Source organism: Arvicola amphibius, chromosome 6 (genome assembly GCF_903992535.2).
Source record: "Arvicola amphibius chromosome 6, mArvAmp1.2, whole genome shotgun sequence".
NCBI lineage: Eukaryota > Metazoa > Chordata > Mammalia > Rodentia > Cricetidae > Arvicola > Arvicola amphibius.
Genome location: NC_052052.2, coordinates 154,315,141 through 154,341,080, shown reverse-complemented (window position 1 = coordinate 154,341,080; position 25,940 = coordinate 154,315,141). Strand labels below are relative to the sequence as shown.

Genomic DNA, 25,940 nt, shown 5'->3' with positions numbered 1-25,940 from the left:
GATCCCTAGCTAAATTTGGTCCTGTTAGCCTATGAAGAAAACAAACCATGCCTCCATCTTAGGGTGCAGTGACCATGTCTCTAACACACTTGGAGTAAGTCCTTTGTGTTAGAGACGGGAGTTGGATACTAAGATGGAGATGGGGTGCTTGTGATTTCAGAGTACTGGGGCCTCTGCAGTCTGGACGGCGCTGTACAAACACTGGTGTTAGAAATGTGTACGTTATTTTATTCCACTCAGTTCAAAGAAGAAATCTCTAAACGCTTCAAATCTCATACGGACCAACTTGTGTTGATATTTGCTGGAAAAATTTTAAAAGATCAAGATACCTTGAGCCAGCATGGAATTCACGATGGACTTACTGTTCACCTTGTCATCAAAACACAGAACAGGTATGTCTTCTTAAATAGCCAGTGTCAGCTTTAAGGGGTTTTCCTTATCATAGTGTTTAAATGGTTAAAGTATTTTTCTTTGTTTCTGTTGATAACAGAATGTTTAGGTGAAAACAGCAGTGTGACTCCATGCAGTACTACTTCTGGGTTGTTCGTTAGAGAAACTTGTTTTTCGAGACAGGGTTTCTCTGTAGCTTTGCAGCCTGTCCTGGAACTAGCTCTTGTAGACCAGGCTGGTCTCGAACTCACAGAGATCCGCCTGCCTCTGCCTCCCGAGTGCTGGGATTAAAGTCTGTGCCACCACTGCCTGGCTGATAATAAACGTTTTTATGGAGAGGGTTGGGGTACAAATTCAGGGCAGCCCCTCATTTATTACTTTAGAAAATTCAGCTGGCATTATGTGGAAATTTTTTGAGTTAGGTAACAACTTGTTGCTTAGCTGTTCTCTTTGCTTTAAGGAAAGTTTTAGACATGATCTTGGTGACAGCAGACTATAGACCACTTGTAATTTATTTATTGTGTGTCAATTTTTGAGAGAAGCTATTATCTTTATATCATCGTCACTCTGAATATCTTGTAAATTTTTGTTTCATCATTTGCTTCATCAGACTTAATTGAATATGGAGTTTTATTACATAAAAATTTGTATTCTGCTATACAAATACCCAAGATAATGTTGTTGAGTAAATGTATAAAACCTCCTAAGACATTTTTCACATTTATTAACTTTGAGGCTAGCCATGACTTGCTGTGCTGCATAGCTCAGGTAACTTGAGTCTATTGTCGTGTGGCCTTGGCATCCTGAGTCCTGAAAGCGCACACACTAGCTTTCCTCCTGAAAGAGGCATCAGTCAGTCCAGGCTGACCATGAGCTCACTCCTGGATGCTGGGACTGTAGGTGTGCCTCACTGTCTTCTGACTCTCCCGTTGCTACAGACTGCAGTTTAAAGCACTATAGTGAAGCATGTCTTTCAAGAGCTTACACTGCTCTAGGAACTTGTTAGGCAGGCTTTTGTGCTGCTTTTCCCCAGAGAACTGATAAGGAAATAGTTCTTGCTGTGCTTTTCTGTGTCCTTGATTACTTCTCGCATGACCATGATGCAGCTTTATTGAGGACACATGCTGATAACTGTGGTACACAGAGCACACAAAGGCATACATAGTGATGGATGCCGGGTTGCCGAGGAAGTGTAAGGCAGAGTATGATTTCTGAGATGGTGAAGTGGAAATAGACCTTTGAATCAACAAATGAAGTGGTAAGACCCAGTCTTACCTGGTGTCAGTGGGAGTCTTCTCTAGTAGTCCTGCTCTTCTTGGAAGTGCTAAGCAATGATGACAGCTGGATTGTTATCATCAGACGCTGAGCCTGGCCTCTCAACAAGCAGGCTCCATCTCTGGTCCTTAGTAGTCCAGTTATACAGACAAGTAGTGCTGACAATGAGAGGGAATCCACTGACGGCCTCCTCACCCACTTCTTCTCAGAGTCCTCATGAAAGGTTAGGATTAAACAGAGGATAAGAGGTAGACATACCTAAACGGTCCGGGTAAAAGTGAGGTCCCCTTGTCTTGGTTTCGGTCTCTCCTACAAGATATTCTATCCAGTTATCAAACTCTGATAAAATTACATTCCAGGAGCCAGGTCCTCCCTGTAGTTGACACCAGGTCTCCAGCCTTTCCTTCTTCCTTCTCCTGGGAAAACTCCAGCTCCTGACAGCCAAAGGGAGACATGGGACAGGATCTCAACTCTTGCTGGATGATGTCAGAACTAGCCCTTCACAGACTCTCGCCCTTGTCACTTGGCCATCCTAAGCACCATCTTCTTGAGATTTTATTTTTACAATTGTGTGCTTGTCTGTGCACGCACATGAGTGCCTGCCTTTGGACTCATCAGACCCTCTGGAGCAACCTGACATCAGTGCTGGGAACTGAACTCTGTCCTCTGGAAGAGCAGCAAATGCTCCACCCCTTAAAGTGGCTTAAGTTTTGTTTTTTTGTTTTTTTTTTATTTTTAACAGTGTCGTGGGCTGAAATTAAAGTGCCCCTAGCCCAGTGGACTAGAAAATGGGTTAAGTATTGAGCTTGTGGATGTTAGTGATTGTGATTGTCTTCCATGAGGTGACTTGTTGGCTCTTTCTCATATAGTCACTGATTGAGAGAGGAGAGACAATAGTAATTTTATAAAGTTTACTGTTTCGTATATTTGTTCCTAATGCTCAGTCATTTCAGGCAGGGTGTTGATGACAGTTCTGTTTATGAGAACTTGCCCTTTGTTTCTGGCTATTGGAATTTTTGAATTTCTTTTAAAAATAATGAGTTCTGCATTCTATGTTTTGATTTAATTATTTTCACTAGGCCACAAGATCCTTCAGCTCAGCAAACAAACACCACTGGAAGCAATGCTACCAACTCATCATCTCCTAACAATAATCCCACATCTGGTCCTGCTGCTAACAACCCTTTTGGCTTAGGTAAGTGTTGTTTTGGTGGTGTTTTTTTGTTTGTTTGCTTTTTGTTTTTTAAGTAGGGGTGGGAGGTAAAAAGTTCTCTTCCAAGGGTAGCTTTAGATAAAATGACAGGATAAAACATAAGTCACTTACAAAACAATTTTTAAAAATGTTCATAGTAAGTTCTGTAATTGTGTTAAGAAAGTAGCTTGGGGTACAAATATGTTTGATTAGCTTGCATTTATATTAGTAAATGACACACCTATTTTATAATGAAAGTGATGTAGCCTTGGTGTACCTAGAAATTTGACTACCACACCATTGTATATGAGGATATAGTTAAGGATGATAAACTATGATCAAGTGAATAATAATGTTTTCATTTGTACAGGAAAGGTATTGGGTGGATTACACTAGTTATATGTTATCTTTTTCTCTTGTGTTTTGCTTGGGAAGGTTTTGTAAATGTAGTTGAGTTAGCCTTGAACTCTGGTCTTTGTCTGTGGGCTTTCCTGGGTTGGAGATTATAGGCATACAAAGTCACTCTGTAACTGCATTAGTTACTTTGAAACTGTCCTGGGGCTGGAGAGATAGCTCAGTAGTTTAAGAGAGAGCTCACTGTTTGCTCTTGGCCGAGGACCCAGGTTCAGTTCTTAGAGCCCACACTGTGGCTCACACCCATCCTTAACTCCAGTTCTAAAGGATCTGATACCCTCTCTTGACCCCTGTGGACACTAGGCATGCATGTGGTGCACAAACATACACACATAAAATAAAAAATAATAATTTAATACTTCAGCCCAAACCATATTCCTTTCCTTATGCCTCCCTTCCCTGTCACCTCCCCCGTTTGTCTTCCTCCCTGCCTTTGTCCCTGCCTGCTATGCAAGCACTTCACACTGAGCTTCTCCAGCTCCACACTGCTATTCTTTATTCAGTGGCACATGTTGAGATTTTGTTGAGGAAAAAATGTTCTGAAAGTAATAAAAGTTGGGCTAAATAGAAGAATTGCTTAAATGTCAGTATCCGCCCCAAAGGCTATAGCTAGTATAGTGCTTTGAAGTTTTCCTTAGGTACCATTTTCATATATTAGGATATTAGGGATCATACACCTTTTGCCCTTTTCTTGAGAATTTTCAGTAATTCAATTATAGTGGTGCCATATATGATACACAAGTTTTAGAACATGGCATAGATTGCTGCTACAACAAATGCACAATACTAATAACCCATAAGTAGAAACTTGTTAAGGTTTACATAGAGAGGAATCTCCCATATGCCTTTTCTTCTCCTTTCTGTGTCTGGTTGGTAGGGCTGAAAGACTTTTCAGATGACCGCTCATCATCCTGGGGCTATCTAGAGCGTCTCTTCAGCGATATCCCCCATCAGTGGAGCAATTACAGGGGCTGCTATAATAACAAAAGGCAACTCAAAATGCTTAGCTTTTAGGAACCCATGTGAGGGATCAAAGAAGGGAAAATCGATAGGTTTAAAAAATATGCCTACTTAGCTTCTGTTAAATACCAAAGTTGAAAATCCAGCTAATTCTTTGATTGTAGGATTATTTGGGGTGGGGGACTAGGGGCCCACTGTGATAACAACCGGAAAGAAGCATTTTAGCTGAGGGAAAAACATTCTGCACATAGTTTCAGCTCATGGGCTGCTGCTTGCTGCTATTAAGGCCTGTGGTGTGGCAGGGGTGCAGCAGGAGTAAGTACTGCTTCCCTCGCAGTGTAGCCACAGCCCCAAGTTGCTGCCTGACACCGCAAAGGTGAATGAAAAGAGGCAGATTGAGTCTACAAGCTGTGCTTTATTTCAGAGCTGGTAATCTGAGGAGGCCACAGCCTATCTTCACTAGCAGATGATATGGGGTGGGAGAGAAACGAGATGGTTGATCACTTCAGAGCTCAGGCTTGCCTCTCTGGTCAGATGGTCAGCCGTGAGGCTGGGAGTGTCTGTGTCTCCTGGGTTCAGACAGTTCCTGAAATTCTGAGAATAATTAGTGTCTGCTTGGTGTCGGTGCTGTATTACTAGGGTGTCTGGTCTGCAGTGGGTAAGGTTAGCTCGGGACAAACTGTTAGCAGTGTGTGCGTGTGTTGTTACCGAGTGTTCTGCAGATTGCTCTCTCCAATGTGGAGTACAAGTATGTTTTTATAACACAGATATAGAAGTCCTCTATCCGTAGCAGCAGGAAGTCCCTTCAAATGTACTGCACCGCACAGTCCATTGCGCTACGAACTCATTAGCACCACAGTCACCTTCATCAGTGTCACCAGCTGAGGACCAAGGCTTTGGGGCAACACTTCATATCTAAGCCATAGCATAGGAATTAAAGCTGAATAGTATAATAGTAAGTATAACCCAATATCATAAAAATGAGTGAGAGAAGTTATTTTAAAAGGTTTTCTTATACATAATGAGTTAATAATTCTTCATGTTTTAGCACAAGCTTCTGATTTTCATTTTGTTTTCCCCTCTTTTCCTCTAAGGTGGACTTGGAGGACTTGCAGGTCTGAGTAGCTTGGGTTTAAATACCACCAACTTCTCTGAACTACAGAGCCAAATGCAACGCCAGCTTTTGTCCAACCCTGAAATGATGGTCCAGATCATGGAAAATCCTTTCGTCCAGAGCATGCTCTCAAACCCTGACCTGATGCGGCAGTTGATTATGGCCAATCCACAGATGCAGCAGTTGATACAGAGAAATCCAGAGATTAGTCATATGCTTAATAATCCGGATATAATGAGACAAGTATGTAGAGAAGTATTTCTCTCCCTTAACTAAAAAAAATAAATCTGTGTGTGTGTGTGTGTTTATATGTTACTTTCTGAGGTTCTAGAGATTGATATATTACAAAGTTAAAGAGAATTCCAACCATTGTTTTAAGGAAAGTCAGCATTTATAACTGGAGATTGTGCTTTCATTCTTGGCCGCCCAGTCCCAAGTAATCACACAGAAACTTACATTAATTACAAACACTGTTTGGCCAATGGCTCAGGGCATATTCCTAGCTAGCTCTTACATCTTAAATTAACGTATCTCTATTAGCTTGGGCTTGTGGCTTGTAACTCACATCTTTCTTCCCCTGGCGCCTGGTGGGATCCTCCTTGACTCTGCTTTTCTTTTCTCTGATTTTTGCTTGGATTTCCCACCTCCTGCTATTCTGCCTGTGGCCATTGGCTAAATCAGCCCTCTTTATTAACAATGGTAATAAAACATATTCATAGCATACAGAGGGGCATCTCACATCATCTCCCCTTTTCTGTCTAATAAAAAGGAAAGTTTTAACTCTAATACAGTAACATTACATATAGCAACCGGTATCAAGCAAGAAATTATAAGTTATAATACTAAGTCTGTTTGTATTTTGCAAAATTAAAGAAAATATCATCTATCCTATCTTTGTGAGTCTAAAGTTTTATATCTAATTTATATTTTCTCATAACTAAGGAAAACTATAATTATGACTATTTAGTCTTCACAACTCCATCAAAGACCCTAGAAGGATATTAATATTAATTTAGTCTGTTTGAAATCTGAATTTTCTGCCGTGCTTGAGAATTCTTTTAAAAACCACTCATTAGAGGACAAACCTTCCGTGCCTGTTTCTCCTCTGGGGGTGCTGGGGGTCTAAGAGAAGTGTCTTAGATTACAGGATGGAAAAATGATGTCAATGTCCTGCTCTTCCCTCACACATTAAAAACAAAACAAGCACAAAAAGAAGACAGTTTTGGGGGGAGGGGGAGACACCATCAAAATGTATTCTATGAAAGAAAATCTTCAGATTGGGCGTGGTGGTGCACAGCTTTAATCCCAACTCTTGGGAGGCGAAGACAAGAGGCTCTCTTGTGAGTTTGAGGCCAACATGGACTACATAGAGAAACCCTGTCTCAAAAAATGGGGGAGGGGCATGTTGACAGTTTAGACAGGCAGATCTCCATGAGTTTGAGGCCCGCCCTTTGGTCTATAAGAGCTAGTTCCAGGACAGTCTCCAAAGCAACACAGAGAAAACCTGTCCAGGGGGTGGGGAGGCTAGTTTTGTAAATGCACCATTCACTCAAACTGCTTTGTAATAGCCCATGAATGTATATTGGTTTTGTTGTTGTTTTTTGAGACAGGGTTTCTCTGTGTAACAGCCTTGGCTGTTCTGGAACTCACTTCATAGGCCAGGCTGACCTCGAATTCACAGAGATCCGCCTGCCTCTAGCTCCCGAGTGCTGGGATTAAAGGTGTGCACTGCCACCACCCACCATGTATATTGTTTTTAGAGATGAAATCCAGCAGGAAGTTTAAGAAGTACTTTCCTAATTTAAATATTATAGCCGGACGCTTTAATCCCAGCACTCGGGAGGCAGAGGCAGGTGGATCTCTGAGTTCGAGGCCAGCCTGGTCTACAAGAGCTAGTTCCAGGACAGGCTCTAAAAACTACAGGGAAACCCTGTCTCGAAAAACCAAATATATATATATAACAAATTTGGTTTAAAACTCTTAATTGAATTTTATGATTCCAGAATTGGATGGCATCTCATCCTGTAAAACAGAATTAGGTTTCCATGAACTGAGCAAATGATTTGGGCTTTCTAGCAGGCAGAAAAGAGATGAGGGAAGCAAGGGCAGCTGCGTGTGGCAGTCGCTTTCCTAACAGTGCTATGATGCTGACTACTGGGGCTTGAGCTAGTCAGAGTCAGTGGCTTCTTTAAACTCTAGCTAGTTTTAAATACTGAAGGAATTCCTTGCTATTTCAGTGCCTTTTTTAAAATAGAGATTTCTTTCTTAGACGTTGGAACTTGCCAGAAATCCAGCAATGATGCAGGAAATGATGAGAAACCAGGACCGAGCCTTGAGCAACCTAGAAAGTATTCCTGGGGGCTACAATGCTTTACGACGCATGTATACAGATATTCAGGAGCCCATGCTGAATGCCGCGCAAGAGCAGGTAATCCATTTCTTCCAAGGCTCAGGCCTAAGAGTTGTTCCTGTCTAGCACAAATAGTCTGTGATTGAGGGTGCTACTTTCTAGAGAATGCTTTGTTGAAAAATAGCTCCATGGTTGTTACTGTTCTTTCTTTTCTTTCAGTTTGGTGGTAATCCATTTGCTTCCTTAGTGAGCAGTAATTCCTCAGGTGAAGGGAGTCAGCCTTCTCGAACCGAAAATAGGGATCCTCTACCCAACCCATGGGCTCCACAGACTTCCCAGAGTTCACCAGCCTCTGGTAGCACCACTAGTGCTGTGAGTGGCTCTGGTGGGGGTGCCACCAGTACCCCTACTGGGCAGAGCACCTCAGGGCCAGGTGTGGTACCTGGAGCAGGAGGTATGTATGCCTTACATTGATAATGTAACTATTGGTGGTACTATCTACCTTCATGTGCATCCCTTTGTGGGGACTCTGGGTTGCAAGCTTTGGGATTATTTGAGGGATAGAATTTTTACATTGTAGATATCTGTGGGGTATAACATTTGTCTTAAATAATTATCTGTGTAGAGTGTGTACAGGAGCCCATGGACATCAGAAAAGGGTGTTGGGTCCTCTAGAGCTGGAGTTACAGATGGTTGCAAGCCATCGTGTGGGTGCTGGAACTTAAACCTAGGTTCTCTACAGGAGCAGTGAGCTTCCTCTCTTAATCGCTGCTCTGTCTCTAGCCCCTACAAAATGTTCTGACCTGTGTGTTTATTGTGAAATGATTAATATGTGTGGTCACCCAGGAGATCTCCAGATCTTGTTCCTGGGAAAATTTTAAATAGAGGACTAAGATTTTAGGTTGATAATGAAATTATCCTGGCTACTATTTAAAGAACATATATTGGGTATTATAGTTTGGAATGAAATGCCCCCTCACAGATCCATGTGTTAAAGCCTCAACTGCTGACAACTATTTGGGAAGGTATTTAGAGACTTAGGAGAATGAGGGTAGATTACTAGAAGTGGTCCTAGGATCCCCTCCCTGCTTCTTGGACTTGCCCATGAGTGTGCACTGTGTCATGCTTTTGCCACAGTTTCCACACTCTTGTGGACTGGTGTCTTCAAAACCGTGAGCCATACTCAGTTCCTCTTTTGAATTGTCTTGTGTCAGTTAGGTGTATGAATGAAAGTACTAATGTAGTGGGAGGATTAATGAGAGGAACTTGATTCTGAAGTCATTTGAGTAACCCAGGACATGAAATGATGGCTGAGTGGAATAACAAAATAGGAAAATAAAAGCCAATATCCACTTACTGATGAAGAAGTTAAAACAAATTGCTCATCATTATTACGTTATTGTTAGATATAAGATTATAGCATGAAAAATGCAGATGTAGATGTCTAACCCCTCAGTTGTTTGCCGCGCTAAACTCCAAACATTTCCATCTCTTGCTTCATCCATCCTTCCTCTGAGGCTGTCAGCAGGCAATCTTCAGCTCTAGGAGTTCATAGAAATAGACTGCCACATGATGTGTGGTTCTTTTGTGTCAGTTTGCACTCAGTTTGAAATCCATTTGTACTGTGTGTGTCTCTGATTTGTTTTTGCTGGAAAGTATTTTTTTTAGAGGTATATGACTTCATTACCACATGGTCCTTTTTTTTTTTTTTTTAACCTAGTTTTTCTATTCTTTGTAGAGATGTAGAGCTATAAGAATTAGCCATGGAACTTGGAAAACAAAGTTGAGATTCCCAGATAAGGTGAAAGCGCTATGTGTAGGTTCTTAGCAGAAACTGGAATGGACTTTTGAACACTGGGATGTCTGCTGAGAAATGAGTGTGTGGATGATGTGTGTGAACCAAGGCTCCAGTGTTGACATAGTAAGGTTATGTCCATATTACTCTGAAAAGATTGGTCTTTACTTTTATACCCTTAGGTAATTGCTCTTGGTGGGATCCTTTTGCTCTGTGCTTTTTGAACCGAATTTTCAGTACGGTTGGTGTGTGTGTCTGGTTTTCAGGCCAGTCATGTTTTGTGAAGGCCGGGAATCTGGGGATTGAGGTGTTCAGGTCTCTGTTTTGTTTGTGAGTCTTTTTTTGTTTTTCTCTGTGTAACAATCCTGGCTGTCTTCAATCTCATAGAGATCCGCCTGTCTTTGCCTCCTGAATGTTGGGTGTGTGTGCCTGACATTTGTGAATCTTTTAAGTAGATGCTTCCTTCCTGGGTCATTCCCATTGTTAAGTCAAAGATTTTGGGTTTTTTTTCTTAAGGAAACTTTAAACATAGAATAGGTTAATTGTTCATTGTCAGTAGGAGTGTTACTGAAAATTATCTAAAGCAGTTTTGTATCACACATCCTAATGAGATAGTGTCAAGAGAAATTTTTTTAGTTGGTCTTGTGATCTGTACCTATGGATTCTCAATTATCTGTCCAAAGGCCAGGTTCAACGCACTGAAAGTAAGAGCACACTGCCAGATGGATTAACTAGCAGGGTTTTGCAGCCAGGCTCAGGGCAATACTTGGGAGACTGCTTGAAGTGGGAGTACAGATCAGGCTAGGTAACAGTGACCCCCCCCCCCCCCCAAAAAAAAAAAGCCACGTTTCTGGATCTTACTGTCAGACCTCATGAACCAGAATCTTTTCATGGCGAGGTATGAGCTATGGGTTGGGGGTTATTTAAAGAAAAACCCTGGGTTGCCAGGCATGGTGGTACACACCTTTAATCCAGCAATTGGGAGGCAGAGGCAGGCGGATCTCTATTAGTTCCAGGCCAGCCCAGTCTACAGAGTGAGTTCCAGACAGCCAAGGCTACACGAGAAATCCTTGTCTCGAAAAACCAGAAAAAGTACTGGAGAGATGGCTCCATGGTTAAGAACACTGACTGATCTTTCAGAGGACCTGGGTTCATATTCCTAGCACCCACATGGCAGCTAATAATTGCCTCTAACTCCAAGATCTGACATTCTCACACAAACATATTTGCAGGCAAAATGCAAATAAAATAAAAGTAAATAAAAAGCATTGGGACCCACAGTGACAGCTTTGTGCATATGAGTTATTATACGAGTTGTTACTGTTCCCTTCTGTCCTCCCCATGTCCATCTTCCCAGTTAATCCCAACTTCTGCCTTTTTTATTGCATGTATTCACTACTTCCCACCTCTGTTAGGATCTCCTTTCTAGTCCCATGGTTTAGACAGCCATATGTCCAGTTCTCTGTGTGAGAGAAAACATATTTGTGTCCGCCTCATTTCACTTAGCTAGGGTGTCTAGTGGCTCCATACACACTCCTGAAGGTTGTAGTTTTCTTTACAGTTGCATAAACTTGCATTGCATATATATTTAGCATATTCTGTGTCTCCTTGTCTGTTGGTAGACATTTAGGCTTAAGAAACACAGTATGTTTCTTAAGAGTCCTTCAGATCTATACCAAAAAAAAATGTTTAGCTGGGTCATGTGGTGGTCCTGTTTTCAGTTTTTTAGGATCCTCCACTCTGATTTCCACAGTGGCTGCACAAGTTTATCCCATGTGCAATGGCTGAGGTCTCCTCTTCTCCTCCCTACCCTTCCTCGCCAGTGTTTTTAAGCATTCTAGCTAGAGGGGGATGGGCTCCCAACGCAGTTTCCATTTGCATTTCCCTGATGCCAGAGGATGATGAACTTTTTCGACTGTCTACTTGACTTATTTTTGGGTGGACCTACCAAATGATTTGAGTTTTTTTTGTTGGAGGCCAGCCTGTCCTCCAGAGCTAGTTTAGGACAGTCAGGGATACATACACAGAGAAACCCTGTCTCAAAACAACAGATTAGTTCGTTACAGTGAGAGTGAGTTGAGTTAGCACGCTGAGTCCATAGAGAAACTGCAGTTTCTGGAGAAAGCTGATTTCTAAAATTATTGAGGGTTTCATGACACTGACTTTGTCATTTAGAAAAAGATGAATCTCATCTATGAGCTAATAAAATATTGCTGTACTTCTGCCAAGATACCATGCTTTGGCACATGAGGATACTGAGCTGTTTCTGACAAGGTAGATAGACCTGGGCTGACAAGGTTTGTAGGAGTGAGTGATGGTCATTATTGATGTCTGCTGTTCAGCAGCAGGAATCAAACCTAAGACAGGGCACTATAAAGTAATGATCTTGACACTTTAGAACCAAGAAATATTACTCAGAACTCATTACCACTGTATGTTAACTTAATATTGGTGTTGGGTCTACTGTACTGTTCTTAATTCTGGGGAAAACAGATGTTTTCCCCAAAAGGTTGTGTTTACTTTCTCCGAACACTATGCCTGTATAATTTAGATATAATTAAACTGTGAATTAGTTGCCTGCTGGTACATGACTGTCCTTTCCTGACATGCCCCTGAAAATGTAACTGGTTACAGCATATTTGAAGAACTGTCAGTTCTGCTGAGGTACTTCATGTTCACTTTGTATTTTTCTGGTCTCTATTCTGTGAATACGGATGCTGATTTGAGGTTAGGTTGTTATGTGTATGGGTGTTTTGCCTGCGTGTGCATGCAATGTCTGAGGGCCAGAGAGGGCTTTGCATCTAGCACTGAAATTATGGATGGTTGTGAGCTGTCATATGGGTTCTGGGACTTGAAGCCCTGGAGTCCTCTGTAATAGGGTCCAATTCCTAACTGCTGAGCCATCTTCTCAGTCCTGCTGTTGGATTTTTTTTTTTTAATTTTTTTTAAGATTTATTTCTTATGTATACCAACATTCTGCCTCGATGTATGCCTGCACACCAGAGGAGGGCACCAGATCTCAGTACAGAGAGTGTGAGCCACCATGTGGTTGCTGGGAATTGAACTCAGGACCTCCGGAAGAAACAGCCATGCTCTTAAACCTCTTGAGCCATCTCTCCAGCCTCTGCCTGTTGGATTTTTGTTGGGACTGGGTCTCATTATGTATCACAGACCAGGTTAGAACTTTCAGTCTTCCTCGGCCTCAGTGTTCTCGTGCTGACTGGAATATTGTGAGTGTTTGTCTGATAATGTCTATGTATGTTGTATTCTTTGATATGGAACAGCTATTTCACTTGGTAAAGTAATCTATACTCTACTGTGCCTTAAACCCCATGATATTAAACAGATTATTTTACTTCTGGTATGATAATTCTCATTTGTAATTAGAAAAGTGGGATGCTAGAGAGGTTTCTTGTCGCACATTGCAAGCCATAAGAAGCAGCTGTGACACAGTCCGTTAGGTGTCCTCTGCCTTTCTAGTGTCATAGCCCCCAGCAGTAGAGTCAGGGTAAGGTAACTAGTGTTCCTGCAGAATGATAACTGAAAAGCCAAACATGAAACTTGTATTTAATACAGGTGCATTCACAAACACAAGACTAGGCAGATTAGGAAGATAGGGGAAACAGTAAAATGTTTTAAGCCAGGTAAAGGGACAGTAGTTCAAAAAACAGAGTGGAAGTGAAGAACTAAATAGTTCATTTAGCATTGTGCCGGCCATTTCTTTCCTTCACTATATCTTCACTCTGGTGCCTCCAAAGTGACCCTGCCAGGAATCCTTGGGCCTGGGAGTCGTCAAGTAAAATAAGGGTGGATCTGAAAGACAACGTGACTATCAGCTTACAGCCCCTTGCTAGGCATGGTCTACTGGAGGACGGGATGGAAGTAGGGGAACTGCATTCTTCTCATGCTTCTGAAAACTTAACTGTTACTTGTAAACGTTATCATTTCATATTTTGTGGCTGTGGTTGACCATGGGCAACCAAATTGTATAAAGTGAACCTGTTGCTAAGGAAATGGCCATATACCTCTTTAAGTAGCTAAATTTTAAGTACAATATATACTGTTTTAAAATATTAATATGTCTTAATCCGGTTTTTGTTTGTTTTTAAATAAAATTTTAGCTAGTATGTTCAACACACCAGGAATGCAAAGCTTGTTGCAGCAAATAACTGAAAACCCACAGCTTATGCAGAACATGCTGTCTGCCCCATACATGAGAAGCATGATGCAGTCACTAAGCCAGAACCCTGACCTTGCTGCACAGGTGAGCGTTGTTGTATTGTAATTGTGTTTAGAGTCCTGGGAACTGAGTAGTCTGCACTTGGCACGTTTGTTTTTGTTGCTCTCCCAGCACCACTAGAGATGGAGACCTGCATCACCAGCTTTGGGAACTTTTGTTTCATATATACTTGGAACAACCTCACTTCTGCTATTTGTTGATGAGATGTGCTTAGGGGAAAAAAAAGCACTGAAGCTTTTAGAGAATTTTCTCCTCCTGTCCTGTCTGTCTGCGTGTCACCTCTCGTGATGTGTCCTGTACCACCTAGAGCAGCACCGACCTCTGGACCTAAGCAGCTGTGGAGGCGTGAAGTAGTCTGGTCGTCCACAGAGGTTTACTGCTGTGTTAGAATTTAGGATGCTTTCCTTTACAGTCCTCTCGTTAACGTCTCTATGCTAGATGAAATGGTTTTTATTTTCAAAATTCTGAAACCACATTGGCACAAGGATATATAGCAGGTATCCTTGAGGTAGGATCCTTAATGATGACTTACATATCAACAAATAATTAAAGAATAATGCTTTTAGATAACTTTTGTCTTAAAATATGGGTTTAGGGGCTGGAGAGATGGCTCAGTGGTTAAGAGCATTGCCTGCTCTTCCAAAGGTCCTGAGTTCAATTCCCAGCAAACCCACCATGGTGGCTCACAACCATCTGCCATGAGATCTGGTGGCCCTCTTCTGGCCTTCAGGCATACACACCAGACAGAATATTGTATACATAATAAATAAATAAATATTTAAAAAATATATGGGTTTATTTTTATGCAAAGCTGGTCTGTGACTTATTTAATTAAATGTTTTTGATGCTAATATATCCTCAGCCACTTTTGTCACTTAGGTAGCTAAGAGTGGAAATGTGTGGTGAAGTGACCCTTTTCCTGTGTTTTCAAGTATGTGTTTAGTTATAACATGGAGTGTGTATCTTATCCTTAAAATTCATCTTAAGTAAGCACATTCCAGTAAGTTTGTTTATAAGGACTTGGCCGGCTTTACACACTGTTTTCTAACTTAGCGACTGCTCTAAAACCTTGACAGTTGCGCTCTGGCATCAGACGCGTTAAAGTTTATAGTTGGTCTCTTTGAAAACTTAAATATTTAAATATTTTAAATGTAAAAACTTAATTGTTGTATGTATGAAGGTTCAGGTAAGTTAGTTGAAGTAATAAATAAGGATGATTTTTTTGTCACAAGCTTTTTCTAGACTAGTTGAATAATTTATATGAAAGGGGAATATGATAACTGGATAATAGCCCCAGTAAAGCAGTGTTTGTGTGGAAGAATAAAGAGGAGCAACTCCCGCTCCGTGTGCTGCTCACTCTGAAACTCTGTCCATAAAACAGTAACTGTTTTCTGCTTGGATGATGTTGAAATTAAATAACCCACTTTGAAGGAGGGAGGAGAGAACACTTTTATTTATATATATATGATTTTTCATACAGTTGTTCTTCAGGATGGTTATACCTAATTGAGGGCAAAGTTCATTTTCTCCCTAGACTTTGGACAGGTAAACAGGCTATCAGACAATCATTGGAAAGTGATACACAATCTGTCTCCTTTGAACTTAGCAGTCTCTGGTTTGCCGACTGTGTGATGATCTTACCTTCAGGCAGTCACGTCATGTCAATTGGTCATACTTTGACGGTTCGGATGAACCCCACTTTTCTACCTGTGCTGCTAGTGAGGTGGAATTCAGACATTAGTCTCGGTGTTCTCATTTACATCCTTGGGTCTTAGGTGTTTAACACTTCCCAGAGGACTGATGGTGCTAGTGTGGGCTGGTTTTCATCTAGCAGCTCCATTTCTCTGGCAGTTGGTTGCTGTTTCATGGTTATTCAGGACCTAATATCAACTGTTAGTAGTGGCTCCAGATCTGATTTCTCTGTGCTTGCTGTTTGTGTGTTGAGGTTTCTGAGCAAGCCATATTTAAGTTTTTACATATTAATGTTCTTTTATTCTGTAGTGTAGCCAAAACATTGTCTTCCTGAGAACCCAGCACTCCCAGATTTTCCCCCAAAGGCAGAAGTTTACCTTTGTTCAAGGAAAAGGCTACAAAACAATTGCTTTTATTTTTTAGGGCCCAACATGACATCCATCATCCACCATCCACCATTGTTGGTGAAAGAGAAGCTGCCTTCCTTCCTTCCTACCTGCCTTCCTCCTTTCTCTCCACCCCACCCCCAGCTCCTTATGGATAGAACTTCTTGCTCCTTTTTTATTTATGTTCTCCCTTCCTCCCTTTTCAGTGCCAATTTAGGCATTTGGAGGAAGGTAGAATATTAAACCAGGTACATTACTTGTTTCAGATATTTCCAGTTAAAATTGTTTGAACACTTGCCCCATAGATGATGCTGAATAATCCCCTATTTGCTGGAAATCCTCAGCTTCAAGAACAAATGAGACAACAGCTCCCAACTTTCCTCCAACAAGTGAGTAAGAAAAGACGCTGCTGTCTTTGTAATGATCTGCTTGAGAGGTTTGATGATGAACGTGTCCTCCTTCCTGCTGATGGCGCAGTGCAGAGGCCTGTGGTGCTGCACACATGCAGACACTGAGCCTGTGTCGCTCTCGACTGTGCTTAGACCGTGAGGTTTTAGGATGCAGATTGCTTCCTTAATATGGGCCATTTCCTCCCCTTTCCTACCCTTGAAGTGCCTCCGTGTGGTACATCCACTAGAGTTTGGACTAGTTCTGAGTGAGCTGCCCTCTCTGACGTCACAGGTTGGGTTTTGTTGTAGTGTCTCAGTCTCTTCTGAATTAGTAGAATGCTTGTTCTCCAAGGAGTAGACCTCAGAAATAGGAAGGCTAAAATGTCAGTGTTGTCACAGCAAGGAGATTTAAAAAAAAGGTAGTGCCCAAGATTGTCACAGTATTATTTCAAGATATAAAAGTGGTGTTGGTGCTTTTGAAGCTGGTAGTTGTCAGGGTTGCTATCTGGCTGAAATGGTGGTTAGTCCAGCCAGTCGTTCTCCACGGTCAGTGTTGTCCTTGGTCTGCTGCAGTGGCTCAGTGCCCTCTCGTCAATCAGGCGTGGGTCTCTGAAAGTGAGGAAGTTACACACAGGACACTGTTGGATCAACTTTGGAGCAATTGTCTGAGGTGGCAGACTGGCAGCATTGTTAGATTGCCAGCAGACAGCGCGTGGTCGAAGATGCACACAGCTTCCACCATATTGCCGCCATCCAATACATTGTACATTTGGAGTTGCTAAGAAATAGTTGGTTTTTTTTTTTTTTTTTTTTTTTTTTTTTTTTTTTTTTTTTTTTTTTTTTTTTTTCTCTTTTCTGTTGGAAAAGGGGGAAATGTGACTTCTGGGATTGCTCTTAAATGTCTTCATTCTGAAAACGTCCTTTATGGTAGGCTTGCAACTGAGTCAAGTAATGACCTATGTGTGGAATTTGCTGTCAAAAGAGGAGAGTTTGTGTGTTTTGGGGAAAGAAATATGGAGTACTGCTATCTGGGAGTAAGGTTTTAGGTTTTCTTCAAAAATATAGCCAAGTTGGAAAAATGTACCTACCTTGCTTTTAATGCTTTGGTAACCACTGCTTTTCCTTCTTCCTTAGATGCAGAACCCTGACACACTGTCAGCGATGTCAAACCCTAGAGCCATGCAGGCGTTGTTGCAGATCCAGCAGGGCTTGCAGACATTGGCAACAGAAGCCCCCGGCCTCATCCCAGGGTAGGCTTGGGAGAGATTTGAAAGCACATGATGGTTCATTTGTGTGAGAATTATAGAATTAATATCATTTGGCATTTTATTTTGGCTGTTGAGTTATTTCTTAGTCAGTTTTCAAAGTTATATATCTGCTTACTTTTAAGAAAATAACTTATCCTGTATCATGTTCAGATGTAACTGACTCCACCCCCTTTGTGTGTGCTGTCCCTAGGTTTGCTCCTAGCTTGGGGGCAGCAGGCAATTCTGGAGGCTCATCAGGAAACAACGCACCTAGCTCTGCACCTAATGAAAACACGAGCCCCACAGGGGGCGCTACCGAGCCAGGCCACCAGCAGTTTATCCAGCAAATGCTGCAAGCTCTTGCTGGGGTGAATCCTCAGGTGACAATGCTTTTCTTTACAGATTCTGCATTCCTAACCTAAGTATAGAATTTTCAAAAAAGGCAAAAAGAAAGCAGCAGCCATTTAGTGTTCAGATAATGAGAAGTACTATTTAAGGATATTACATCTAAAGACATGCATTTACAGATATTGTTACTTTTGCTGCTATATCAGACACCAAAGAAAAGAATGCTTCAATCTAATGCCATAGTATTTAGAAATAGACTTATAAAATGTAAGTTTTGAAGTACTTTCTTCAAAGTCATTTGAAATAGGTTTTATAAGGATTTATCATAGAAAACCTAAAAATAGTGTCGGTATTTCAGAACAACTGTATCTAGGCTTCCTATTCTAGCCTGTCCCCTACCCCAGCACTTCCTGTAGTAAGTAACTTAATGTGTGTAGACTCCTTAGTCTTACATCTATGAACATATATTGTCTTCACTAAGAATTTACTAGTAAGGGGGCCTGGAGAAATGACTTGCTCAGTGGTTAAGAGCACTGGCTGTTCTTCTAGAGGACCCAGATCCAATCCCCAGCACCCACATGGTAGGTCACAGCCATCTGCAACTTCAGTCTCAGGGCTCTTCTAACTTGTGTGAGCATCGGGCATGCACATGATTACAACCAGGCTAGTTAGTGGTATATTATAATTGAAGCACGTTCAGTGTCAATACAGAGAAAGCATCAGCTGTCTGGGCATGGGCTTTAAGAAGAATTCTTGCTTGTTCACAAGCCTCTACAGTGGTGGGATTTATTAAGCCAGAGGATTTATTAAGCCAGTTTTACTCTTTGTGGGAGATAGGGAGAAAGAGGGCCTAGGGAATCAAATCCAAGGCCCCAAGCACTCACCTCCAGTCTCCAAGTTATTTTTTTAAAGGCAGAATTATATAGTCTATTTGTCATGATTGTTTAGGAATACACTATTCTAAAATAAAACGCTAAACAACTTTTAAATATGATGGATATTTAAAATTATAGCTAAATTATTTAAATCATATTTTGCTCATTTGAAGTAAATATGCATATATATGTAAGGATAAATTATAGACTAACACTTGGAAATGTCCACTTTCTTTATAAAATAATTGTAGATGGTCTTGTATATTTTAGTTAAGTAAGTTCATTCTCTTTAATAACCAGATATGGTGTATGTATCTCAGGGCACAGGTAACAGTTTAAAGAGCAGTGGCTCGGGTTAGCATAGCCTGCCTCTCCTTAGAATGTGCTTCTCTGCTCTCCTCAACAGCTGCAGAGTCCAGAAGTCAGATTCCAGCAACAACTGGAACAGCTCAGTGCCATGGGATTTTTGAACCGTGAAGCAAACTTGCAAGCACTGATAGCAACAGGGGGCGATATCAATGCAGCCATTGAAAGGTTACTGGGCTCCCAGCCATCATAGCAGCATTTCTGTATCCTGAAAAAAATGTAATTTATTTTTGATAACGGCTCTTAAATCTTTAAAATAACCTGCTTTATTTCATTGGAATTCTGTGCTGTTATAAAGGAAACCAATAGGACGCATCTGAGGTGGAATGCGGTAGGATATGCGGGTGTCTGTATCTTTGGAACAGTGGGAATCAATGTTTTCAGTTAAGGCTGCTGCATGCATCAAACACTTGGCATTCATTGTAATTTTTAAAAATATCACCTTTTCTAATTGGGTGAACAAATTTTTGTCCTGCATCTGTCCAACTAACTTGCTTTTTAAACATAACCCCATGGTAGTAATTTATGTAGAATAAAGGCATTACAAAGCAGATCATTGCGCTCTATGATTTGTGGTACAGTATTGCTAATTGTGACTTTGGCATGTACTTTTGCTAACAACGCTGTAAGGTTTATACTACTGACAGTTTGCTTATGTGTGTGCAGTACAAACTAGTGCACATTTTTAGGTCGTCTAAGCAAAATCCCTGTAACCAGAAACGTAAAATAAGGGTTCTCAATTGTGTAGACTCTTACAGCATCTTTGATAAACATCTCTCAGCAGAAGTGCCATTTAGTCAGGTGTGTGGACAATAAAGAAAACTGATTCTGGTTATCACTTTAGGGACATTTAATTGTACAGACAATATAATGTAACAATATTTCAACATTTACATAATGGCTGTAAATTACCTTTATTTTGTGCAGACTGAAGGAGCACTGTAACGTACTCCAGTGCATTTGCCGGGCTTCTTCCCGTGGGCGTCTAAGCAGCATTGTGTTTGATTGAAATGCTGCTTTCACTGAAAGTGCTGATGTTTCCGTTTTAATTGCCATATAGAAGTAGAGCTATCTTTTGGGTTTTTCAGCTTTCTCATTCATAGGCAGTACCTGGATTTAAAATGATTAGTGAGCCACTTGTTTCTGAAGTGTTTGCCTAGTTCTATTATGAAATAGTTGAATGTCGTGCTGTTCAGGGCCTCAGAGAAGGGGGTGGGGGAGGGGCGAGACAGAATCTGTTCTGGATTGGGCCAGTCTGAACTAAGTAATACTGGCAACCAAGATTCTGTGAAGATTCTATGCATATAGTAGTGTCAGTCTGGTGGAAAACAAAGAGCCGTTTTAACAGTTTTGAGTAAGTTTGGCTATCCTATAGCCTCTTTCTTCCTCCCCAAAGAAGTTCTGTTTGCCTAGCTCTCACACTGTTGAGGTGATACATTCCTTTGGGACCAATTAAAATACAGCTTTAGGGTCAGTGATATATGCGGCTGGCTCTGGTTCAGTATTCTCTTAGGTCATTGTATTCTCTTGTACAGTTATCCAAAATTATAATGTTCAAATAATCTCAGATGAGTTCAGATGAATAAAATCAAGGGAAAGAGAAGATGAATTTCATAACTTGTATAAGTTGCTTGCTATTAAAAGGTTGAGAGACCAGGTTGCCCCAGACTGCGCACTGTTCTGACACTTTCCCCAAGCAGAAAGCATGTACAGGGGGGCAGGGTGGAGGCGGGACTGGGGGAGGCTGGCAAGGATAGTGTCGTGTCTCTGCTCTCTGCCTTATGCCTCGGTCTGTCTGGTTTAAAGACTTCTGTACTGGTGAATGGCCACACGAGGGGCAGTGTCATACCAGCTTGATTTATTAATCACAAAATAACAATAAATTTCCAGCTTTTACACTGGTTTGTCTTGCCTCTTTTGTAGAAAGATGTCTTTGTTTTTTCTCAACACATCTTAATGAAAAGCCTATTTGGCGTGATGTATCCTGAATTTTATGAAAAGTTGGTTATTTCTTAGGGGGGCATAACAGCAGTTTGTACAGGAGGGTCTTACTCTGTAGACTGGCTGTTCTGAAATCCAGTATGTATGTGTCCCCAGACTGAATGAACCTGGTCCTCCTCCTGAATAAGACTCCTGAGTATTACCACAATAGGCATGGGCCACCCTCTCCTGGAAGTACAGTATTGGACAGTGAGCCAACCAGCAGGTTAGATGCTTTCAGCTCTGAGCAGGTTTGACCCCTGTGAGAGGAGCAGGGTAGAAGTGCTAGGAAAGCACTGGGTGCAGGCAGAGGTTGTTCTTACACCAAGTTCTGTAGAACAGTTTGAGTAAGGGGGGGTGTGAAACTTAAAGTTACCAGTAGTCAGGCAGATGAAGGCTGGGTCTGTCTGTGTTCAGGGTTTCTAATCTCAAGCCAGGTGGGGTTGTGCATGTCTGTAAATGGGGGAGATCCAAAGTTTGAGGCCAGTCTGGATATATAGTGAGATCCTGTGTGTGAAAAAACTAAAGAGGAAAAAATACCCAAATCTTGGGTTTCAAGTTTGGTTTAACCATAGTAATGAAAGGGATTATTATTATCCAGGGCCTTACCATGTATCCCTGGCTATCCTAAACTCACAGTGATCACCAGCCTCTGGGGATAGATTGACGTTGTTACAGGGTGATGGGACAAGATAGCAGAAACATCCCAGAACACAGTTCATCTGTCTGCGTTTTGTGTTATAAGGGTGCTAAGAACTTACCCTGCTCCTGAAGTCCACAGGTAATGTGTGCGTGTGTGGGAGCATTCGCTACAGCCAGTCGAAGTCACATTATGTTGAAATCACCTGTCTGAAATGCTCTGAGCCAAAAGTTTCCGTTGTTTGGGGTTTAGAGTAGATGTGCTAATGAGATATCTAAGGAGTATGCCCCAAGTCTAGATATAAAATCCATTCATGTTTTATGCACACCTTATACACGGTATTTTAAATCACCTTGTGGATAGAACAAAGTTTGTATCCACTGGCTCACCAGAAAGCAAGTGTGTCACTATCTCTTCCCCCCTATGTGGACAATCTGGCTGTTTGACATCACCATAACTGGCTGAATATATATAATTTGCCACCAATGAACAGCCACTTCCTTAGACCCAGTCACACATAAGTAGTGAAAATATGACCCCCCCCCCCCAGGCCAGAATCCCCAGATCAACAGCAAACTTTCCGCTTTCAGCTGCAGTACTGCTTCTGATTAAACTCTTAAAGTTCCTTGTATTGTTATTCAGGTGAGAAACATCAAAGGCAGCCCAGGAACTGGGAAGCAGGTCTTCTGAAGATGTGTGGGAATATGTGACTGACTGGTGTTTTCAAATGTTTCTTCCAGAGTCCTCTGCCTCATTAACAACTTTTTTTTTTTCCCCCTTTTGTGTTTTGGTCCCAGAAGTCTCTGTTTGATAAACTGACTTGACTTCTGGTATGAATGCACACAGCCTCGCCCTTCAGTCAGCCCATCGGGGGTTGCTGGTGCTGTCTAGAGGCAGTTTTGCAGTATTGTGCATATTGTCTTCGTCACAGTTAGAGCCATCTTTTACCGCAGCGCTGAATGGAAGGAATGACCACCTGGAGCCTCGCTCATTGCTATTGTCTGAAACATCTTCAGTATTCACATTTTCCACGAATCTCTCCGCCGTAGATGTTGTTTTGCTTTGCCCCACATCTTTAAAACATTAGTGCCATTTCTATTTTAAAGTGTCTTCAGTCGGCCTTTGAGCAGTCAGAGTTCCTTTCAGTTTGGAGCTGTGATCCGTCATTAGCTGTTTCACAAGCAGCATACTGCCCAGCAGCCTGTGTTCCCGAACACTGATGGGTCCACTCTCTCGGTACTTCATCAGGATGCTACACTTTTAGCTTTATGCCTTGTTTTTCTATTCTTTGTGACTTTTAGCTCACTTTCAGCAGAGACCTTAAACTGTTTCTGATTCTTCAGATCGTATCCGGTAGTCAGTCTAGCGCCGTGCTCCCTAAGAAAGGGTTTACACTGACCCCCCTGTCCAGTTTGTCCAGCAGGCTGACCCTCTGCAATAGAGGAACATAAATACTCCCTCTTTTTCTTATCCTATTCTCTGGTCTTTTGGCATTTTAAACAAAAGCCTTATACCACAGAGCAGAAAACAAAAGACAGAAATGACTAGTGATTAGCGGGAGACTGTTAATAGGCAAAACAATTAGCAAAGTATAACACAAGTGACAAAAGTTTCATGGTTAAAAATGTGGTCATAAGACAGGGAAAAATAACTGCATATTGTATATTCTTTTATAGAGTGATATTAAATTTGGTAAGCCCAGTACTAAGACTGTTGCTTAACAGCCTTTTCTAATTTTGTTAGACATCCCTTTACTGGTGTTAGGCACCCCTCTGCTTGGCCATTTTTAATGCTTTGCCTGGTGAACATGCTGTGGGAAGCTGTTCTAGCAGCTCGCTCGCATCCTGGGTTCTCTGCATGCTCTCCCGCCCCTGTCCTGCCTGGTCTCAGTTTGTGCTACCTCAGTGGTTGCTTGACCTTTTTATAATCAATTAGCCTTTCCCGTCAACTACTGCATTCTTTTCCTCTGGATTACAGCACTTTGTTTTATATTTCTTCTTCCTTCTCTGACATTATCTGGGTAGGTACGGAAGTGACGTCATATGCTGCTCTTTATTGTCTTTTCCTCGAGCAGTGGTTCTCAGCCTTCCTAATACTGCAACCTTTAACACAGTTCCTCATGCTGTGGTGACCTCAACCATACAGTTATTTTCAGTGCTACTTCATAACTGTAATTTTGCCACTGTTAAGAATCTGAATGTAAATGTCTGATATGCAGTAACCCTAACCCTAACCACCTGTGAAAGTGGTTGACTCCCAAAGGTCTCGCTCGCCCCGCAGGCTGAGCACCAGTGTCCTAGAGGAGCCTGCACTCAGTCAGACGCTCTCTGCTCGCTGTCCCTCAACTATAGCAGTAAAATGCAAGTCTGTCTTACACTGACAGAAGTGGAGCCAGGCTGTGTCGGAGGACAGTGCACAAAACATCCTGCCTGCCAGTGCGAGGAGGTTCAGCCAGGAGTACAGCCCTGTGATAGTCTAGGCCAGCCGGGTGGGAGTGGCATTCTCGTGCCAGGTGGTAGGTAACATCAGAGCAGACACTTAACTATCTTGGGAGTGGTGTTATTCTTGTGTCCCACCAAGAGTGTGCATATTAATGAGTTAGAGGGTTGGGCTTCTCCTCCCACGCCCCCGTGTGTTCATGTGTGGTGAACATGCTTATCAGTGTGGGAATGTATCTGTAAGTGTGTGGAGAGACCAAAGACCAATGTCACATTGCTTTTCCTGGTCATGCTCTTCCTTTATTTGCTGTTGAGACAGTTCTGAACCTGGAATTCACTGATAAGGCTAGTCTGACAGTCTCCACACTCCCAGGCCTGGAATCACGGACCTGTGGGCCATAACAGGCTTCTTGCGTGGATCTGAACTCAGGTCCTCGCGCTTGTGCGGCAGCCACCTGATGATGGCAACCAAGCCATCTCCTCAGCCTGTATCTGCCAATCATGACAGCAAACCAAGGGTCCAGAGAAAACAGGGTGGAAGTAGGGGAGTGTTAGCAAGTGGCACTCAGGTTGAGAGGCCACGGGCCCTGGGACTGGCTAGTTCTAGGTTCATTCCTGAGACTGTGATCAAGGACAACTGGGCGGGGGGTGGGGGGTCTGGAGAGATGGCTCAGAGGTTAATGGCATTGCCTGCTCTTCCAGAGATTGAGTTCAATTCACAGCAACCACACGGTGGTTCACAACCGTCTACAAAGAGATCCGATACCCTCTTGTAGCATGCAGACAAACATACAGGCAGGACACTGTATATATGATAAATAATAATAAATAAATCTTTTTTTTAAAAAAAAGAACAACTTAGGGGAAGAAAATGTCCTGATCCATCAGTGAGGGAAGTCCAGGCGGGAATCTGGAGGAAGACCTGCCAGCCGCTCCACACAGTGTTGGTGCTGACCAAGGATGTGCAGCAGAAACCCTGGGGAGACACTGCTGGCCCACTCAGGTGGCAGGACCACCTGCCTGAGGATGGTATTGCCGCAGGGGGCACACTTGAAATGACACCAGAGCTTGAAGGAGCATGTGAGGTTTAGAAACTTCTCCTCACTGTGTATTTCCCTTTTCTCCAGCAATCTGGAACATAATGGCCTCACGCCTGTCTGAGGTGTTTCAGAGGCAGTTTGCAAACACCCGTAATCCAACGTGTCCCACAGAGAGACTAAAGTCAGACAATAACGAGCTGTATTCATGACATCAGACAGTTTATCTTCTGAGGGCTAGGTGAAGTCATGTTGTATACAGTCACAAGGACAACCCATTCTCTGAAGCCACGTGTATAGTCTGCAGCAAACCCAGTCTTATTTCCTACACATGGGAGTGGCACGAAAGCACATTCCAGGAACAACCCGTGTTCCGGAGGAAAAGAGGCTCAAGCCTCCTGTCTTGGATACTTGGAGTTTTTTCACAAGCACTCAGAAATCTCGCTGGCTATATGGACTGTGTCCTGTAGGCTGCCACAGCATTGTTTGCTGGTGTGGGTACTGTAGTGCAATGTGCATGTATATGCTCAGAAGCAAGCTGCTATATGTAACATACTACAACACAGCTGAGCGCCAGAGATACCTGCGATTCTCAACATGCCAGAATCTATGGTTACTGCATGCCAGAAGCCTGTTACTGGCACTTATGATGTCCGTCGTCACAAAGTCCAGTGGGTGGAGACAAAGTGAAACCCTTGTTCTGATTTGCTTTTGTCTTTTGAGACAAGGTCTCACAATATAGCCCTGACTGGCCTGGAACTCACAATGTAGAACAGGCTGGCTTCAAACTCAGGCAGAGACCAGCCTGCCTC

General features: G+C 42.2%; 1 protein-coding gene across 2 annotated transcripts in view; it reads left to right on the top strand.

The window, feature by feature from the left end:
* Positions 1–20,929, top strand: part of Ubqln1 (ubiquilin 1) — a 37,434-nt gene extending 16,505 nt beyond the window's left edge. The window contains exons 2-11 of one of the 2 annotated variants that reach the window (XM_038334667.2): positions 241–392; positions 2,745–2,860; positions 5,326–5,588; positions 7,615–7,773; positions 7,915–8,149; positions 13,612–13,754; positions 16,114–16,197; positions 17,332–17,447; positions 17,656–17,824; positions 19,074–20,929. In XM_038334667.2, coding sequence (XP_038190595.1) covers positions 241–392; positions 2,745–2,860; positions 5,326–5,588; positions 7,615–7,773; positions 7,915–8,149; positions 13,612–13,754; positions 16,114–16,197; positions 17,332–17,447; positions 17,656–17,824; positions 19,074–19,226 — 1,590 coding nt within the window. In that variant the 3' untranslated portion in view covers positions 19,227–20,929. The remainder of the gene's footprint in view (positions 1–240; positions 393–2,744; positions 2,861–5,325; positions 5,589–7,614; positions 7,774–7,914; positions 8,150–13,611; positions 13,755–16,113; positions 16,198–17,331; positions 17,448–17,655; positions 17,825–19,073) is intronic. The other variant, XM_038334668.2, reaches the window with a different exon arrangement.
* Positions 20,930–25,940: the final 5,011 nt, after the last annotated feature.